Source organism: Echiichthys vipera, assembly GCF_963691815.1.
Source record: "Echiichthys vipera genome assembly, chromosome: 9".
NCBI lineage: Eukaryota > Metazoa > Chordata > Actinopteri > Perciformes > Trachinidae > Echiichthys > Echiichthys vipera.
Window position 1 is genome coordinate 24,883,904 of NC_139834.1, and position 17,668 is coordinate 24,901,571.

General features: G+C 41.6%; 1 protein-coding gene across 1 annotated transcript in view; it reads left to right on the forward strand.

Annotated features, from left to right (window-relative positions):
- gnb1a (guanine nucleotide binding protein (G protein), beta polypeptide 1a) overlaps nt 1-17,668 on the forward strand; it is a 39,529-nt gene that overhangs the window by 19,147 nt on the left and 2,714 nt on the right. Inside the window, exons 2-10 of the mRNA XM_083920969.1 lie at nt 2,409-2,515; nt 4,067-4,105; nt 4,352-4,458; nt 7,934-7,997; nt 8,491-8,653; nt 10,367-10,433; nt 12,655-12,856; nt 13,541-13,757; nt 16,976-17,091. Coding sequence (XP_083777095.1) covers nt 2,459-2,515; nt 4,067-4,105; nt 4,352-4,458; nt 7,934-7,997; nt 8,491-8,653; nt 10,367-10,433; nt 12,655-12,856; nt 13,541-13,757; nt 16,976-17,082 — 1,023 coding nt within the window. The 5' untranslated portion in view covers nt 2,409-2,458 and the 3' untranslated portion in view covers nt 17,083-17,091. The remainder of the gene's footprint in view (nt 1-2,408; nt 2,516-4,066; nt 4,106-4,351; nt 4,459-7,933; nt 7,998-8,490; nt 8,654-10,366; nt 10,434-12,654; nt 12,857-13,540; nt 13,758-16,975; nt 17,092-17,668) is intronic.

Genomic DNA, 17,668 nt, shown 5'->3' on the forward strand with positions numbered 1-17,668 from the left:
TGTATATTCCCGTATGTAACAAATGAAAAGTATTTTCTCATTTTATTAACAACTGGAGTGCAAATAACACCATAACATTAAAGGATCGGAATGTAAATATCGTTGTAAGGCAGGTTGGTCGCTGGTTTTTAGATATTGTGATATGCCGTGTCCGTGCACCACAGTGAGTGTACTGACATTCCTGCACTGTGTGCCCTATGTACTGAAGTGATCACTTGACTCAATTCCCCCAGTAAGTTCTGTCTAAAATCACACACTTATGCCCTGCACTTTGTGATCCTCTTTTTGCATTTATATAGTGAATCTAGTTGCGCTGTTGTTCCGCCATTTTCCTGTTTGAATTAAGTCCCTCCCCTGCTGCTACGTAGACAAAATGGCGGCGATCGAGGGAATTGGGTGTCCATTGATCCACGGTGTGGCCGTTTTTAAGTGCTCAACCGGAGAAATGCATTACACTGCATTTTATGGACTTCCGGCTTGAACGCATTTCCACTTTCAAAAAAGCCAGTTGGAGGGTGGTAGTGCGTAATTTGGGTCACAACAATAGAAACAATATAAAAAAATATGTACGATAGGCATTTCTGTATCGTTTTGACAATATATATTTGGGCATCCAACTAATTGGCATAACCATTAATTAAAACGGCAATGTTCAACTGATATTCTCTCTAAGATAAAGTTTTCTGAGAAATTTGAGTTGATGTGCTTTTAATTGTCAATTTAGACGCCATAATTCTATCCGAAATCTCAAATTCTCATATTGAATTATTTCCCAGGCTTAATATTGTAATATGATTTCTTTTACTGTACAGTTGATACATGTCCTCAACTCAATATACCTTTTACAGATGTTCAGGTTCCAAAATTTGTCAACCAGCTGATAGTTTTTTTTATTCGAAAGGCCACCGATGGGTTACATTACCTCTTGGAGGCCTGTACGAGAGAATACAAGAATTAGCCTGTGATATTACCATGAGATGTTTTTATCACCAAGATTAGGGGTTAAGGCGCCTTGCTTAGATGCAGACCCATTTAGCAGTGCTGGCCAATCAGGTGACAGGTAGCGACTGAGGTGTCAGGCGCTTGAAGGATAAGGTGTTCATTCAGAAGGTCTCAACACTCCCCAGGACAAAGGACCTGTATCGAAACCCAGAGAAACAGGCAGGTAAGGTGTGTTTGCAGTTAGCTTGTATTCAACAGATGAGCATGGATGTTAATTAGTTACATTAACTCTTAAGGAAATTCAGTTTTATAAAATCGTGAGGGGGATTGGCCCTTGTGGTGAGTGAGAGGAGAGCGCATCAAAGGAAGACGGTTGCTTAATTAACTTCCCTGGATGTATTATGAATCATCCTGGAGTGAACCGTTTCAATGGACAGCTGTTGTGGAAAGTTTTGTCTGCTGGCTTGCTGTGACTTATACAGGAACTCAAAGTCGCACCGAGTTACACCTTTACTTACACTTTGTCTTTAATCTCTCCAACATGCCTACAAGCCTGTACACCGGAGTTTATAATTGTAAGAATAGTGTTTTTCTTTTTTTAGTAGAATTTGTCTTCTATGGAAAGTAAAAGTGTGAGTGCTAAGAGCGTCAACCAGAGGATTGGGGTCAGCGGGATAGCCACTGCTTTTAGGATCATCAGCAGGTTTTGTCTTAACCGGATTTGGCTGGAGGAGCTGAATCAACTGTGTCCCAGGATTACAGGGATGACATTGGAGAAGTGTTTAGAGTCCAGAGACCAGAGCATTGACAGCTTCGTCAAACCCAGCCCCTCATCAGAGCACCTTGGGCTTCCAGTAGTGCAACAAAGCCCAAGTTAGTGTCTGGGTCTGCCTCTCTGCTTTATTGACATCAGGACTCCTAATCCTTGCTTCTTTTGACAGACTGTAAGGGGTACATTTTGCTCCCTTATGGCCGATTGGACCTTTTTAATAATTTGTTTCTGCTTTGGCTGTTGAGGATTGGTTATCAGCTGCTCAGTGTGGTCCGATCTTTGCCCAAGGGTTTGCTATTGTTTGTGAGGGGAAAGAGAACAAATTCAACATCATCCTCTAAACTGTTATCTTAATCCTAAAGTAGCTGCTGAGTGCTTGTTGCTAGGTAACAGTTTCAAGCTGGCAAGGGCGAGTCTTGAGCTGTGTTGGGCTGTTGTGAGTCCCTGTGACTTTGTCTGAGACTTACAGACACTATGTGATCCTCAGATGCATTTGGTTGAAGTAACCATGTCCATGAATTCATCACAGAAGACGAAGCACATAATGTCTTTACACTTTGGTCTTAGGTGTAACTTGATGCACTATCATTCAGAGTAAAAAAGCACAGACCTGCACATTTTGTGTATTACGACCAACACGAAATGAGCAGTATGTGGTGTGTATGTTGAGCCTCTTGTTTCTTGTCTCTTCCAGATCTGCAAGTGTCTAGGCGGCGGAGCGAAGCACACCATTAGTAGAGGAAAATGAGTGAACTGGATCAGCTACGCCAGGAGGCTGAGCAGCTCAAGAACCAGATCAGAGTAAGTCCATCAATATCCTCAAGTCTGCCTGTTTTTCGTTTTTGTCCTGCTAGTTTACAAATCCAGATTGACATTTGTCAATGAAGCTTTATGCTTTAGACACTGATATTCCAAACTAGAGTTTGATGAAAGATTTTTCACTGAGATATTTCCCCTGTCCATGTTGATATTATAAAGGTGTAACACAAACTAAGCCATTTCAGCCATTCAGAGTTCAGCCTGCTCGATAAAGGTGTGTTGTACTTCAAAACACAGGTCTGTCTTGGTTGGTGGTTGGAGACCAAAAAGCTTTACAGGTTTTATAGTTAATGAGAGACAGGGATGTTAATACACATCATCATTGGCTCAAGTCAGATTCAATGACATCATTGCCTACAATACTGTAAACTTAGCAAGCAACAACCTCAGAGTCTGAGAAATGAAGCGGAAGTGCCAATAACTGCAGTTCCCCATAGATCCCCGATGTAAGAATGCCAAACTTAACGGCAGAAATAAACATGTTTACAGCCTAGTTTTGGTCTTTGTAGCTCATTTCCCAGTTCATGACAATTATACAGGCAGTGAATATTTTTAATAAGTCGTCTGTTTAAATATACTGAGGCTTAAAGTTACAGGTGGGTACCGTCACAGGTGGCAAGCATAGACTGTAGGCTTCATCTGGCCCGCCTGAGCACCATCGGCATTAGGTTTCTTTGCCCATTTTTCTTAACTGGGAGTTAGATGGACAAGCACTGCCAAGATGGCAACAGCTGGAGCCGCCCACTTTGAGCTTCAGAAACCTCTAGGTGACATCACAAAAACTGCGTCCACGTTTTCTACAGTCTATGGTAACTAGCCACCAAAGACTTAAGTAGAATGACAATATTCCATCAGGAGCCACTGTTTTATATTTGACAGATGATTGGTGCAACCTAGCTGTCGGCTAAACCCATTAGCATCATTGCAGTGTTCCTGCAACCTAACGAGAATGCATGTTAATGGTTACAATGCAGAAGTTAAATAATGTTCCTTTTCTTCTTCTTGTTTCACTTGTTTGGCTTACTGGCTTTATTTTTTTTTTTTTAATGGTTATTAAGGCTACAAACCATGCAGTTAAGCTGAGATCACACAGTTTGTGACAGAGACAATTTGTACATGGGTTGGATTTTACTACTAATAACAAAATAAAGTGCAACTCAACCATCTCTGTAGTTGTTGAGTATTAAGTGACGTTTTCATTCAAATATCTTGAGGTCAGAGGTGAGGGGACCCCTTTGAAAATGGCCATGCCAGTTTTCTCCCTTGTCAAAATGAAGCCCAACTTTGGCGTGTTTAACCCCCATTCTAACAAGCTAGCCATGACATGGTTCGTACCTAAGGGTTGGTACCCTTAGGTCTTCTAGCTTCATATGATGAAAGGATCTTGAATTTTTTTTTTTTAAACCCAGCCCTGTTTATTATCACTCAAAAAGCATTCAGGTTGGTGACAGAACCTTTCGGTTCACTGATGTTAAATGAATTGTGAAGAGTTTGTTGGGTGACATGGATTTGACTGAGCTTTCTGTGTTTCAGGATGCCAGGAAAGCGTGTGCGGATGCTACCCTGTCTCAGGTAATATGTTTTACCGTGATCATAACTCACCTCAGATTTATTATTTAACTCTGTTAGAATCTTTTATAAAATATACTAAAGTTTGCTTTAATGTTTGGAGTGGGTGGTGTGTTTACTAAGTGCATGATAAGTCTTTTTATGTTTTTTGTCTTTAGTTGTGTTAACAGATAGCAATTCCACCTCACTTGAAGTTTTAAAAGTATATAGCGGTGTGAGTGAATCTTTTGTCGTCTTAATCCTGTTTAGATCACAGCTAACATCGACCCTGTTGGCCGAATTCAGATGCGCACTAGACGGACACTGAGGGGGCATCTGGCTAAAATCTATGCCATGCACTGGGGCACTGACTCGAGGTAATCTCATTCAACTCCTGTCCATTAACTAAATATTTCATCATGTCCGCCCAGCCCCCTTGCCCAAATACAGGAAATGGATATAAAAGCAAGCTTTACTGTCTTTGTGCTACTTCGCCTGAGGGTCCTCGTCAAATCATGACCGTCAAATAGTTCACCCTTCCATCTAAAAACAGACCTTCTTCTTTACATCTGTCCAATGCCATCTATCACATCAACATATATTTAGTGCTCTAACAAATCAACAGCAGGATATCTGGAAATGCTGTTTTGTTGAATGAACACTGGGCATGCATCAGTCACACTATCTGAGTGTGTACACTCTCCTATGTCTGTGTGTGCTGTGTTTGTGTGCATTGGGGGTGGGGTATATGGGTAGGGAAAATACTCAAAATGGAGTCAGCCTTTGTTTGGCTGTGTTGAGGCAAGATAGCCAAGGCAGATGAAGCAACACTCCTCTTCACATTGAATGCCTTTTCCCTGGAGTTGCACACGCCTCTCACCTCAGGAACCAACAAGTTAATCACTGTGGTGCTGCTGTGCGTCAGTCCGCAGAGAGACCATTGCAAACTGCTATGTCACCTCATCATCTCTTCGGTCAATTTAATTCACAAGGCTTTATTGGCATGACATTTGCAATGTGTTGCCAAAGCACAATTACAAGATACAATGCATTCAATTGACACAAAATAAGATAAATAACTATGCATTATTATATCAAATAATATATACAAGCAGAAGGGATGGCAGTGAGATCATCAGAATATGGTACATTGTAGTACTGTACATTCTACTGGTTGCCTCTTTTATTGTCCCCAGTCATGTAGACTAACAAAGGTCTACCACTGTGTTTTCCCACCGTAAACTCTTTCTGTTTGTTTCATCTGTTAATGTTTTACCTCCCAGGGAAGTTGGGGTAGTTTGGGACTACCTGCTGAGATTCAGCCACCCAGAGACAAGGTCACATGAAGATGGTTTGACCTGTAGTCGAGGCTCAGTCTGCTATTTTAAGCCCAACGGAGACACTACTTAGATTCAGTCTGGGAGTTGGAGTTTCCAGCAGTTTGAAAAAGAAAACCATCAGTTAGTTTCACTTCCCTTTATTAACCAATAATATATGAAGTTAAATGTTCAGGGGGTAGTACTCTGATGATCAAAAATGACTGTCACTGTTAATCATCTTATTGGTGGATCAAACCCTGTGCAAACACCTTTCATGTCTCCGCCATACTGATATGACATCAGGCAGGATTACATTACTGTATCAAAATTGATGGTTGTCATATTGTCTAAAGTTGTTTAAAAGAACTTTTCTGCCCAAATGAAAGAGTGACAGGTGCGCTGGAGGGAAGTGTCATCTTGAGAACAATAAAGAAAAATCCTGCACACACACAGGAATATTTAAAAATAATAATAATTTCAGTCTGTCCGACTTCTTCACCTCATGAAGGTTACAAAAAATGAAACTTTTATAATAAAAGATTTCTAGCTGTAAGCAGACTGGAGTCTTGCTTATTGTTCTTAACTAGGTTATTAGACAATATCATTTATTTTCCAAAGCGATGAAGTGAGCTGTGCGTTATTGCGTAGTCTTGTTTCTCTCTTCAATTAATCACCAGAAAAACAACTATCTGCTACTATTAATTACAAAAAAAATAAAAAATGTCCAAATAACGAAAATGAAAATTGAATAATAGGGTCCAGCCTTATATAAATTGTAAAAATGTTGTACAATTAAGTGCCCAGCTACTCAAAAACTGTAGCCAATCACTGCCCTGAGCTATCAGATGAAGTTGTTGTATTTGTTTATTTTCTAGTTTTATTTCAATGCATGTGAGAAATCTGACATTGTAGTTAACACTAGTATATAGTAGTTGGTATTGGCATCAACAGAGGGAGCTTGAATGATGACCTAGATAACTAGATAACCTTGATCCTCATGAAATAGTCATAACTAGGGTTTTGTACTGAACTCGGTACAGTACGTTTTTGTTATTAGAAACAATAAGGTACAAAAAAAGGTACTGTTGCGTACCAGTACTGAATTCCAGGTATCGATATTGGTTCAAATGTGAATGGTGCCAGGCCGAAGTCATAACTTATGTCCTTCATGAAGACTACGGCTAGATCTCTCTTGTGTTGAACCACCACCGTAACATAAACATGACAGTCCATAAGTCCATAAGAAAGTCAACACTGTCTTTTTTTTAGACCAATGGAAAAACAAACTAAGCACAGGGCTAAAAAATACATTATTGCCACACAAAACCTTAATAAAAAATGTAATTTATACAAATATTCTCTTTCATAGACACAGTGTTGAGATTCTAACATAGTATATTGCAGCTGTTATATGACAATACTTGGATGATAAACAGTTATATTGATGCTGAAAACCTAGGACAATTGATAAAGTATTGGACCATAATCAGTTATCTCATGTTTTTTTCTTCGTTTGCTACAATTAACCTTACAAGTGATTAAAAGTGCAGACACCGTGCCTGCTTTCAGGTAAAGAGCCGTTTTAAATCTATCTCACAAATAGTTTCCTACTTTAACCCCTGAAGGCACACACACACACTCTCCTCTCCTGGTGTTTGACTATGACAGCATCACAGTTACTCAAACAGACCTGACGAGTGATGAGCAACACACACTGATTGTAAATTCAGAATCAAGGATTTCCAAATATTGACTGAACCCAATCGTGTTGTCAGAGCTCTGTTCTGACTAAAAAGTGAGCACTTAAACACATTGCATCACTGTCTACCAGCTGGCACACACTGTCCATTGCACCAGTTAATGCAGGTAGTACATTTTCCTGCTTTTGACATGAATTGTTTATTTCATTACAGTGTTCATTTTGAGGCTTTTCTTTTAGACTACAGTCCTCAGCACAGCCCATTCTGTCTCTGGCTTATTATCTGCTGGAGTGTGCACATGTAAGCACGTCCCCAACAGCCTGGTAGTTAAGACTTAGAGAGTCCCTGCAGGCCTCGGTGTGTTCACTGTGCTCCTGGTCCTATGTGTATTGGGACCGTCGCTGTGGTTACTCTTGTTGGATTCACCCAGATAGCAGAGCAAAGCCACTGAGGTACCTGAGAGCTCTCTCTCTACAATGCAAAACAGTCTTTATGGCAATTCCTCTATAATTGGGAATTGTGCTTACCACGGAGGCTCAGCAGGGTGTGTTTTTTAGGCACGTAAAACATTGGAAGTTAATAAACGGTCTTGGAAGTACTTAATGTGTATTAGAAATTATTCAGTATGCTTCAGCTCTCTGGATCAGATTAGTTAGTGAATGTCACAGATGACAGGATCTGAGAAAAATATCAAACGTCAATATACATCCATCACACAATTAGACGTAAGATACCATTTTCTATGTGTGCTAAACTACCCACCAAACATGAGCAATGGGCTGGTAATTTTCAATTGTTCCATAGTTTGAGCTATGTGATTTTTCTTTCATCAGGCTTTTGGTCAGCGCCTCCCAGGACGGCAAACTCATTATTTGGGACAGCTACACCACAAACAAGGTAAAAACACCAACATTCCTAACAATAAAACAATCTCAATGCTCTGTTAATCTTGTGTTTCCTTGGAAGAAAATGGTTGCATGCAGCTTTTGAACGTTGTCTGTATGCGTATGCATTATCAGTGTGTGCAGTGGATGACGAATGCTCTTTGCTCCAGATAATAAAAGAGAAACTGGATATTTAAACTCTTTATTGATGCCAGAATAATGAGTTGAGGAAGTGTAAATGTGAAAACGTTCATGGTTTTGCTATCACCAGGTAATCAACCCCACCGCCCACAATGTCTAGCAGCCAGTTTCATTTAAATAAAAAAGTGTTGAGTGTATTATAAAATAATTCACAAGTGTTAAAGTACCGCTATTTATAGTGTGTATTGTGCCCTTGAAAGGTTAAGTTAATATTGCACACAGGCTTTGTCACACGCCCTCCTCCCCTCTCTCTCCCATCTGTCACTGCATGCTATCTAATATTAAATCTTCTTTCTCTCTTCCAGGTCCACGCCATCCCACTGCGCTCCTCCTGGGTGATGACGTGCGCCTATGCCCCTTCTGGGAACTATGTTGCCTGTGGAGGCCTGGACAACATCTGCTCCATCTACAACCTGAAGACCCGTGAGGGAAACGTGCGTGTCAGCCGTGAGCTGGCCGGACACACAGGTAGGCCAGACACATCCATTAGCATGTACCCATTTACCCATCAATCCCAGGATTTGTCAGCCGATGGAGCATATATCATTATTACATACTGTTAAGTTGGACAAGGTTTTCTGTCAGGAACACTGAAATTTCATTAGCGCCCAACAGTTCCTGCTGATACGTAAAAAGAAATTCTGATGGATAGCAGATCCTCTTTAACCGTTAACCGACAGGCAGGTTGTGGAGTCCCAGTTGACCTGTCCAGGAGGCTTGGACATACGTTCTGCATTCAGTGTTTACAGACAGCTCCAGACTTGTGCCGGTCATACAGCCACAAGGTTGCTTGCATGCATTGTTGTGGACACATGCTTGCTCAACCACGCAGCCCTTTCAAATTTGCAGCTGTCCACTGTCCAAAACTGTCTCCGCCTCATGTACCTGCGAGGTAGTCAAAGGTGTATCCGCCATTCATACTCTGTATAGAACGAGTAATTTAACCAGCCCATCCTCATCAATATAGTAGCGTGTGTCCCGTAGCTCTCTGTTATGAGCACCATCAAGCAGTCGGTCGGTGTAGCCACAAAAAATGAGCTTAAAATGCAACTCGCTAGTGCAAAGTTAGCACAAGCAAGGTAACTAGCAGTTAAGTAGATTATAAAGTCTATTTTTCTTTTACCATGCAACAAACATTTTTAAATTACTTAAAATTACTTTAAATGTAAACTTATTATAACTGATTAACTGTATTATCAATCAAAAGTACTTATTTCCGGTTAAAAGGTGAATTATTAACATCCCTGAATCATGCAAGGACTGTCCCCCTCTTATCAACTAACTGGTGGTTTTGCTCTTTGTCGACTAAGAGGCAGTCATTTTTCAACATGTTTTTTTCTTGCTAAATACTTTTTTAAGGAACATATGAACACATCTCTGGTAAACACAAGATTAAAAGTGGTGCTTTTGTGCAATTCACCATGGAGAAACTCTGTTTTCACGATCTGTCCATTAAATCAAATAATCTAATAGAGTGTTAGTCAAAGAATTTCTTTAATCAAGGACAACCCTAAATCATACTATGCTTTGCAGTAATAATCAGGAGAATGCATATGGATTTTAATGAATTAATGTTAAATCTAAGATCTGCACACATGCGCTTGCCCAAATGGCAGTGAGAATTAGCTGGAACATGTGAAACATCAATGGACAACACTAGGCAGGATCATGTTTACACCAGTTCACACCAGTGTGCACTGCTTTATACAAAATGTCCAAACCTTATTATTTTCATATCTTAGAGATGCCGGTCACATGTTGAGTGTTTCCCTTTAAGACCAGAAGCTGGTGGAGCCGTGTCCCAACTCGGACTAAAGAAAGTGTTGAGCTCTGAGGCAAGGAGCATTCATCTGATCACTGTCACATGATGCAGGAAGTGTGTCAGCATTTCACTTCTAGTTCCCTCGCCGTATGTAGTGCACACTCTGCCAGATAGTAAAGGGTGAATTATGGAAGCAACTCATGAACCGGGAGATACCCTACAGCTTTTTTTTTTGTGCTTCTAGGAGTGAATCAGTCAATTCATCCCACACCCAGCACCCACAGCATTCTCTGAGGGTGTGATGATAATTTGGAATGTCTTTCCTCTGTGCAGACACTGAGGATCTGCATACTAATACTGCAGAGAAGACAGTCCTACATGAACAAGTTATTCAATCAGTGTGTTTGGATTTTTGTCAGGTTACCTGTCCTGCTGTCGCTTCCTGGATGACAACCAGATTGTCACCAGCTCTGGAGACACCACCTGGTGAGTTGTGATACTGCACCCAATACAACACCACCACAAACAACCGCCTCAAAAAATCAATGAGTTCACTCAACACCTGCAACTTGATCAAAGATTCAGCATTATATATTTCATTATTGGTTGAAGGGCTATGGTTTGCATGTACATTAAGTCTGTGGGTTTTTCTGGTTGTCAACTTTATTTCTGGAAACATATCAGTTCCCCAGATTAATATTGAGACTCAGTCAGCAGCGTCTACATTAACTTGTGAGCTACAATTAAAAGTCAACCTTAAAGGCCAACAACAGCTTTCTTTTCATGTTTTTCATATGGAAACACCCACTCAGCTGTTAGCAAAAAGCAGTGACGCAGGTAACCAGTGTAAGCTAATCAATAAGGTTATGAATAGGGATGCTCGATATTGGCTTTTCTGCCGATATCCGATATTCCGATATTGTCCAACCCTTAATTTCCGATACCGATATCACCTGATACCGATATATGCAGCCTTTTTCCACCAAAATTCATCACATATCACCTATTATGGAATTAACACATTATGCCTAATTCTATTGTGATGCCCCACTGGATGCATACATAAATGCAACATGGCTTTTCAAATGTAAACACAGTCTGTACAAAATAAGTTATTGAAAAAAGTGCCATTCATTTATTTGTTTGTGTTTTTAGAGAGAATATTTTGCCTCAAACACACTACAGACATTATCAACACAAGGAAGATGCATAGCTTCAGTCCAGAGTAGTAAACAAACATAGTTCTCTTTTTCCAGACTGAGTAACGACTGAGCCGTAACTTGGCAAAAAATACAATCAATAAATTAGCAGTTAAGCTCAACATGCTAACCTGCATTGGATCTAACGGATACAGCACCAGAAATTAGCTTCTCGACGTGACTGTAAACAATGCTGTGCAATTCGGGTAAGCACTGGTCTGAGAAATACTTGCGACTGGGCGTTATACAGACATAACGGGGCTCGAGGAACTCCACACGTTTGGTGAATCCGGCATTTTGAACGATAGAAAAAGTTTTTTTCTCGGTGTCGGCTGTTGCTTCTTTCCATCACTTTGCTGCACAGATGTAGCGTATCACTCCGCATGATTCTTCTTGAGGTGGGTGATCAAATTTGATGTTCTAAAGGAAGACGCCTTGCTTCCTCCTCACATTACCGACGCCTTGCAGTCATTGCAAAGCGCACATTTACTGTTAGTAGATGACACTTGGAAATACTTCCAAACCACGGACATCTCATGCACCGGGAGAGCTGAAGCTTGTTAGCCACGGTTAGCAACCTACAAGTGAAGCGTGTTGTTGTGTTATACGTCATCAAGCATGCGCCTGTAAACGGCCCGTGTTGCATTCAGGTACACTCGGAAATGCTGAAGCCTACAGAACTAACATCGGATGTAAAAACCCGATACCGATAATTCCCGATATTACATTTTAACTCAATATCGGTGGGCCGATATTATCGGACATCCCTAGTTATGAATAATGTGAAGCTAGCACTAGCTGAGTCAACATTAGCTGTGCTAAGGTTAGAAACAAGAGCACAGAAGCTAAGCAATTCAACGTTGCTGCTCTGGGTGCAGCTTTAGGCTGACGTGGACCAGCAACTCACGTGTTCTGTGAAGTAAAATTACTGTTTTCATCAATGGAGTCTGGTGGCTTTGAAGAGAGCATAGATAAAGACTTCGGTTCTGATGGCAAGGTACAGTGTGGCTGGTCTACAGCTGTCTCAAACGGTTAGTGTATGTGTGTTATTGGGAGTTTCAGATCGAACATATTGTGGCGTGCACAGAAGTACATTGCTCAGCTTGTGTACCGGTACTCCTGTCTACTTCTTCAAACCGGAGGTGTGCTGACGGCCATCTAAGTTACTGTACTGTACTGAAGCAATGCCATCACACAGAAACCTACGTCAGGCCATGTGGAAAACAATATTTTGATGCTAAAACATACTTACTTCAGCCAAAATGTTAATGTTTGGATTTCAGTACATTAGAAACACTACTGGGAATGTACAGATTGATATAAATACCTCCAAACAAACCAAAAAATAATGGACCTGCCCTTTAAGCCCCAAGTGCTGGGTCTGCCAACATTACATCGTGGGTTCTCAGTTTCATTCTTGAATGACACTTAGACATTTCAAGGTGCTCTGGGTATTGTTTTGTATACTGTAGCTGCAATTTGCCAATGCTCTTTCTGCTTTGTTGTAGCGCTCTGTGGGACATTGAGACTGGTCAGCAGACAACTACATTTGCCGGTCACACCGGTGATGTCATGAGTCTCTCTCTGGCGCCCGACACCAGGCTGTTTGTGTCTGGAGCCTGCGATGCCTCGGCCAAGCTCTGGGACATCAGAGAAGGAATGTGCCGACAGACTTTCACTGGCCACGAGTCGGACATCAACGCTATCTGCGTAAGGCCACACACAATCTAACATGTTTTATACTTATCAATTCATGGTGTCAAGTCCAAGTCTGTCTGAAGGTTCAGGTACAGTCCCAAGTATTATAGGCAAGTTGAAAATCAAGGTGCGTCATGTCTGTGGATGCTGATCAGTAGAACGATGCTGTATTTGATTGTTTCCCTTACAAAGCTGTGTTAATGTGTTTTTTACACAGCAGACACCTTTCAATGCATTTGAATGGAACTGTTAGTTAGCTTCCTGCTTCAAAAAGAATTAGCAAAGATAATTATTACTGAAATACTAATCCATACACTTTGCTCTCTGAAGACAGGGACAAGGTGAATTCACAGAACTAGTTTTGACGAAGGCCCACTGTTGCGTTACCTTACATTGCCTGTGTCCCGCCTAAAAGTTGCACTTGAAAACACTGCATAAGAGTGATTTCTCTCAACCACAGGCTCTGCCGCTGATTCAACAGGCCAAATAGACCAAAAATAAAAAGTAGTGCCTGTGACGGCCGGTAGTTGGCTTGGTATGTCCCTGCGTTCAGGGATGACTGGAAGGACTCTGAAAAATGAATCAAATTAAATCACAAGGACTAAATAAAGGCATATGAATGATTTTTCTGCAAGTAAAGGACGTATGCACAAAATCGTTTCCTCTTAAAGAAATCTCCCCTGACCTTTGTTGCAGTTCTTCCCCAATGGCAATGCATTTGCCACGGGTTCAGACGACGCCACCTGCCGGCTGTTTGACCTTCGTGCTGACCAGGAGCTAATGGTTTACTCACACGACAACATCATCTGCGGCATCACCTCCGTGGCATTCTCCAAGAGTGGCCGCCTACTGCTGGCTGGCTACGACGACTTCAACTGCAACGTCTGGGACACTTTGAAGGCCGACCGCGCAGGTGAGCCATCGTACAGGGCAACAGAGCACAGCTCGATGAATGCGTCATGCTAAAACCTGCACACATCAAAAACATTTCTGACAGACACTGCACACCTGGCCAGTTTCTGCAGAAAGTGGGCGTGGCTGCCAATTTTTTCTATTTCGGAAAGTTAAACATTTTGGGCAAACACCAACACGACAAAACGGCACAGCATGATGTCCTGGAGTATGTACTGTATCTTTACTCCTTGCTGAATAATAATAAGTCAGGGATGTTCTCTGAGATTTATTGTTAGGCATGCTGAAAATCACTAACTGAAGGAGAAGTATCTGAAGTATGCTGAGGGACAACGAGTATACCAAGACGCCAATTAACACAGATGAACTAAATGTATTGACCTTCACACGTTGACAGCTGTAAGAGGATCTTGGTGTGGGTTTTTGCTCTACTGTGAGGCAGGTTTTACAGTAAAGAGACAAACCCCTAATTAGTTTGCTACGGAGCTGTCATGATTAGAAATATGGTTAAAATAAAGCATCTACCACAGTAAAACGCAAAAATGACCTGTTCAACAAAAAGTCTGCCGTCTCAGCATCTTTCTTCAGTCCCAAATCCTGGCGTAGTCTTCTCCACCGGTCAAAGGAATCTCGATGTTGACTCGTCTTTGGTTCCTATGTAGGTCACATTTCCTCTTAGTTTCTCGATTTTCCTCGGTCAACTTACATTTTCTTCCAACCTTCGCCGTTGCGGCGAGCAGAGGCCGCTTGCTGGTATCAGTCTTTTCCTTGTCCATAGTAACACAAGCTCCGGTAGCTGAGCTGCATGGCTAATCACTAGTCACTCAGAGTTTACAGGTTTTTTTAAAGTTTTTTATCAGGGAAGGAACATCCTGACATCGAAGGTGGAAGAACTACTACGTCATGATGGAAAGAAGACATTTCCAAAGAGTTATGAAAAGTTTACTGAGTGAAGCGGTTTAGGGAAAGAATACAAGAATCCCTCCAGCCCCGCAGAGTTTCGGGACCCTCTGGAAGAGTTGCAGGGATGCAATGGGAGACAAAGTCATACAACAACTCTCTGCTGGCAGCTTCACAAGTCACAGCTTTATGCGTGTTGGACCCACTCACATGACATCTGATTAGTGTTTGCCAGAAGGCAACTCTTGAACACAGGGGAAGAAATATTATTGGTATTATCAGACAGAAGTTTGCTTTTTTTTTGGGGGGGGGGGGGGGGGGATCTTACATTTGCACAAGTAAAACATCACATGTCAGAAGAAACACATAAGACATGCAATGCTTGTGAAGGTTGTGTGTGACATGATTGCGGCAAAATATAGACAAGTAAAGCCTGCTGCCAGCAAGACAACAGTGTTACACATAAAACTGCACAGGAAAGGCTTCAAAACAACTTTAATATCTCATGACATCAACAGTGTGGTCAAGTCAGAGACCTCTTGTTGCTAGAGAGGATTTGGGAAACAAGCAGCGCTCTATACACACACATTCTTTACATGTTCAACATTGATACCCTTTTGAGAAGAGGTTGAGTTAACCCTAAGAATATTTTTTGACTTAAACCAGAACCAGAAAAAGTTTTTGGTATTCTTTTTTGGGAAAACACCGGTCCTCCCATTCATTTTGAATGGAGTAGTGGGTTAGGGCTGTGTTGTTAAGGGGCCGCAGGGGGAGCCTGCAGCAAACACAACCCGACATCCGGATGCGGTGACCAATCGTGTAATTGACAATCAAAATTGGGTGAGAGATTAACGGTACAGTAAACATCCTGCCTCTATTGCACCCACGGGGCGTGGCTGAAATCAACTTTGGTACAAGAAAGCTTTTAAAAAACCTAGGGTAAGAAAAAATGAAACACAAGCAGGGTCCCTAAACCGCTGGATACACTTGGTCTGACTAGAAAGATGAGACATTTGTGGATTCAATGAGCCCAGTTTTATTCATGTGTGACGACTTTAGTCCCCATAGTAGCAACATTTCAATGTAGTGAGACCATTTTTTTAAACTTTTACTGTATAAAATGAGTCGTTGTGACCTCTAGGATAATCACAGCCTCATGAAACTTTACAACCACAAACTAGAGACCTGGAGCATTCAGAGGATTGATGAGTTTCCTGATTTAATGACAATAAGGGGGTTTCTGAGCAGTTTACACAAGTGCTTATTATTTCAATGTAGCATGAGAATAGCCATCATGTACCCTTATACACTCTTAACTTTCAACATATGAATAGGCGCCACTTATAATGTGTCTGTATGAGACAAACAGGAAAAGGTCCCTCGTTTCGTTCTTCCTCAGTATAGAAGGCACTAATGTACATCTGGGAGAGCAGCGAGTGTCCCCTGCTCCAGCAGTGAGGACCCCCTGTGGAGACATGAATACTTTACAGATATTGACTGCATAGTGGATCAGGATCAGAGGAGGCCCACATCTCAAATTCCCTCTCTCTCTCACACACACACATACACATACACTTTTTTGATCCATTGGTGGGAGGAATATTGATTATCAGCATATTGGGTCACTATAATAGCGTGTCTTGACTGCAGAAGTCACGCTTGCGGGCCGACGGTGTTTATCCAACATTGAAGCGTCTATAATGGTTCCGTCTGGTCTGTGGATTTCAAAACGTCCAACAGCAGTGCAGACAATGGCAGAAAGTGAAATTGTCTGTAAATGTTCAGTGTAGATTACAGTTTGGCTGTGAATAAAGACTGCAGTGTCCGGTGTCCCCACGTCGTGCCTCCCGGCTGCTGGGCAACAGTGGAGTCTGTGGGATTAAACCGAAGCAGAGTGGGCTTCAGTCACAGCACGCTTTGCTCCGCCCAGGTTGCAAAATGTAAATAAACACTTTTTTCCAACCTTTTTATTGGCCATCAAACACACATTTTTGTGCATATTGTAAAAAAAAAAAAAGCAAGCCTGATGGAGCTGGTGCAGACAGATTAAAATGAGTGTATCTGTTCTGTGAGACGTGAGTGAAAAACGAGTCTGAGACGCCTGTTGTCTAAACACCGGGTATGTCTCAAAGCTCAGCCTAGTGGTTTGGTTTGTATCAGCAGCTTCACCTTATTCCCCATGTTTCCCTTTTTAGGAATCATCACTGACACGACCTCTGATATATCCAGTAACTCTGTTATCTTGGGCTAACCTAGCATGTGGTCACCATCAGACAGAGCAGGTGTGTTGCTGTGTCTCAGCCTCTGGTGTCTCTGCAGGTGTCCTGGCTGGTCACGATAACCGAGTGAGCTGCCTGGGTGTGACTGACGACGGCATGGCAGTGGCAACAGGGTCCTGGGACAGCTTCCTCAAGATCTGGAACTAGAGTCTGAAGGTAAATGATGGAGTCTTGTCTAGAGTTTGTATTTACTGCCACCTGGGGGTCAGGAATGGAGGTGCAACATCGAGAGAAACCAAAGATCATCATAATTTTACCTGAGGGTATCTGTGTGACATTTATTTTACCGTGTTGTGCCTTTTCTTGGCCTCATTGCTTCAGTGATGTGGTTTTAAACACATACGCAAGAAAACAAACATGTGAGCAGCTTTTGTCTTCAGTCGATAATAATCAACCTTGGAGAAAGGGATATTACGCACATATGATGAGGGCTGGGTATCATTCAAAAATGTTCAATACCAGCACTGATTCAAGACACCTTGACTTCGATACCAGTTTCTAGGCGACATGTTTTTTTGGTATGAATTTTATAAAATCCATTTAAATTTTTGTTTTAATTTGTACACCGTTGTGTAATGCTGTAGTCAAGCCTCTCAAAATACAACTACACAGGCACACACACACACACACACACACACAGCCCTGTCTCTGTGCATAACAACAACATAATTATTGTGTAATATATGGTACTGGCATGCTGCATGCTTAGTGGCTCACTGACACTGAGATGGCT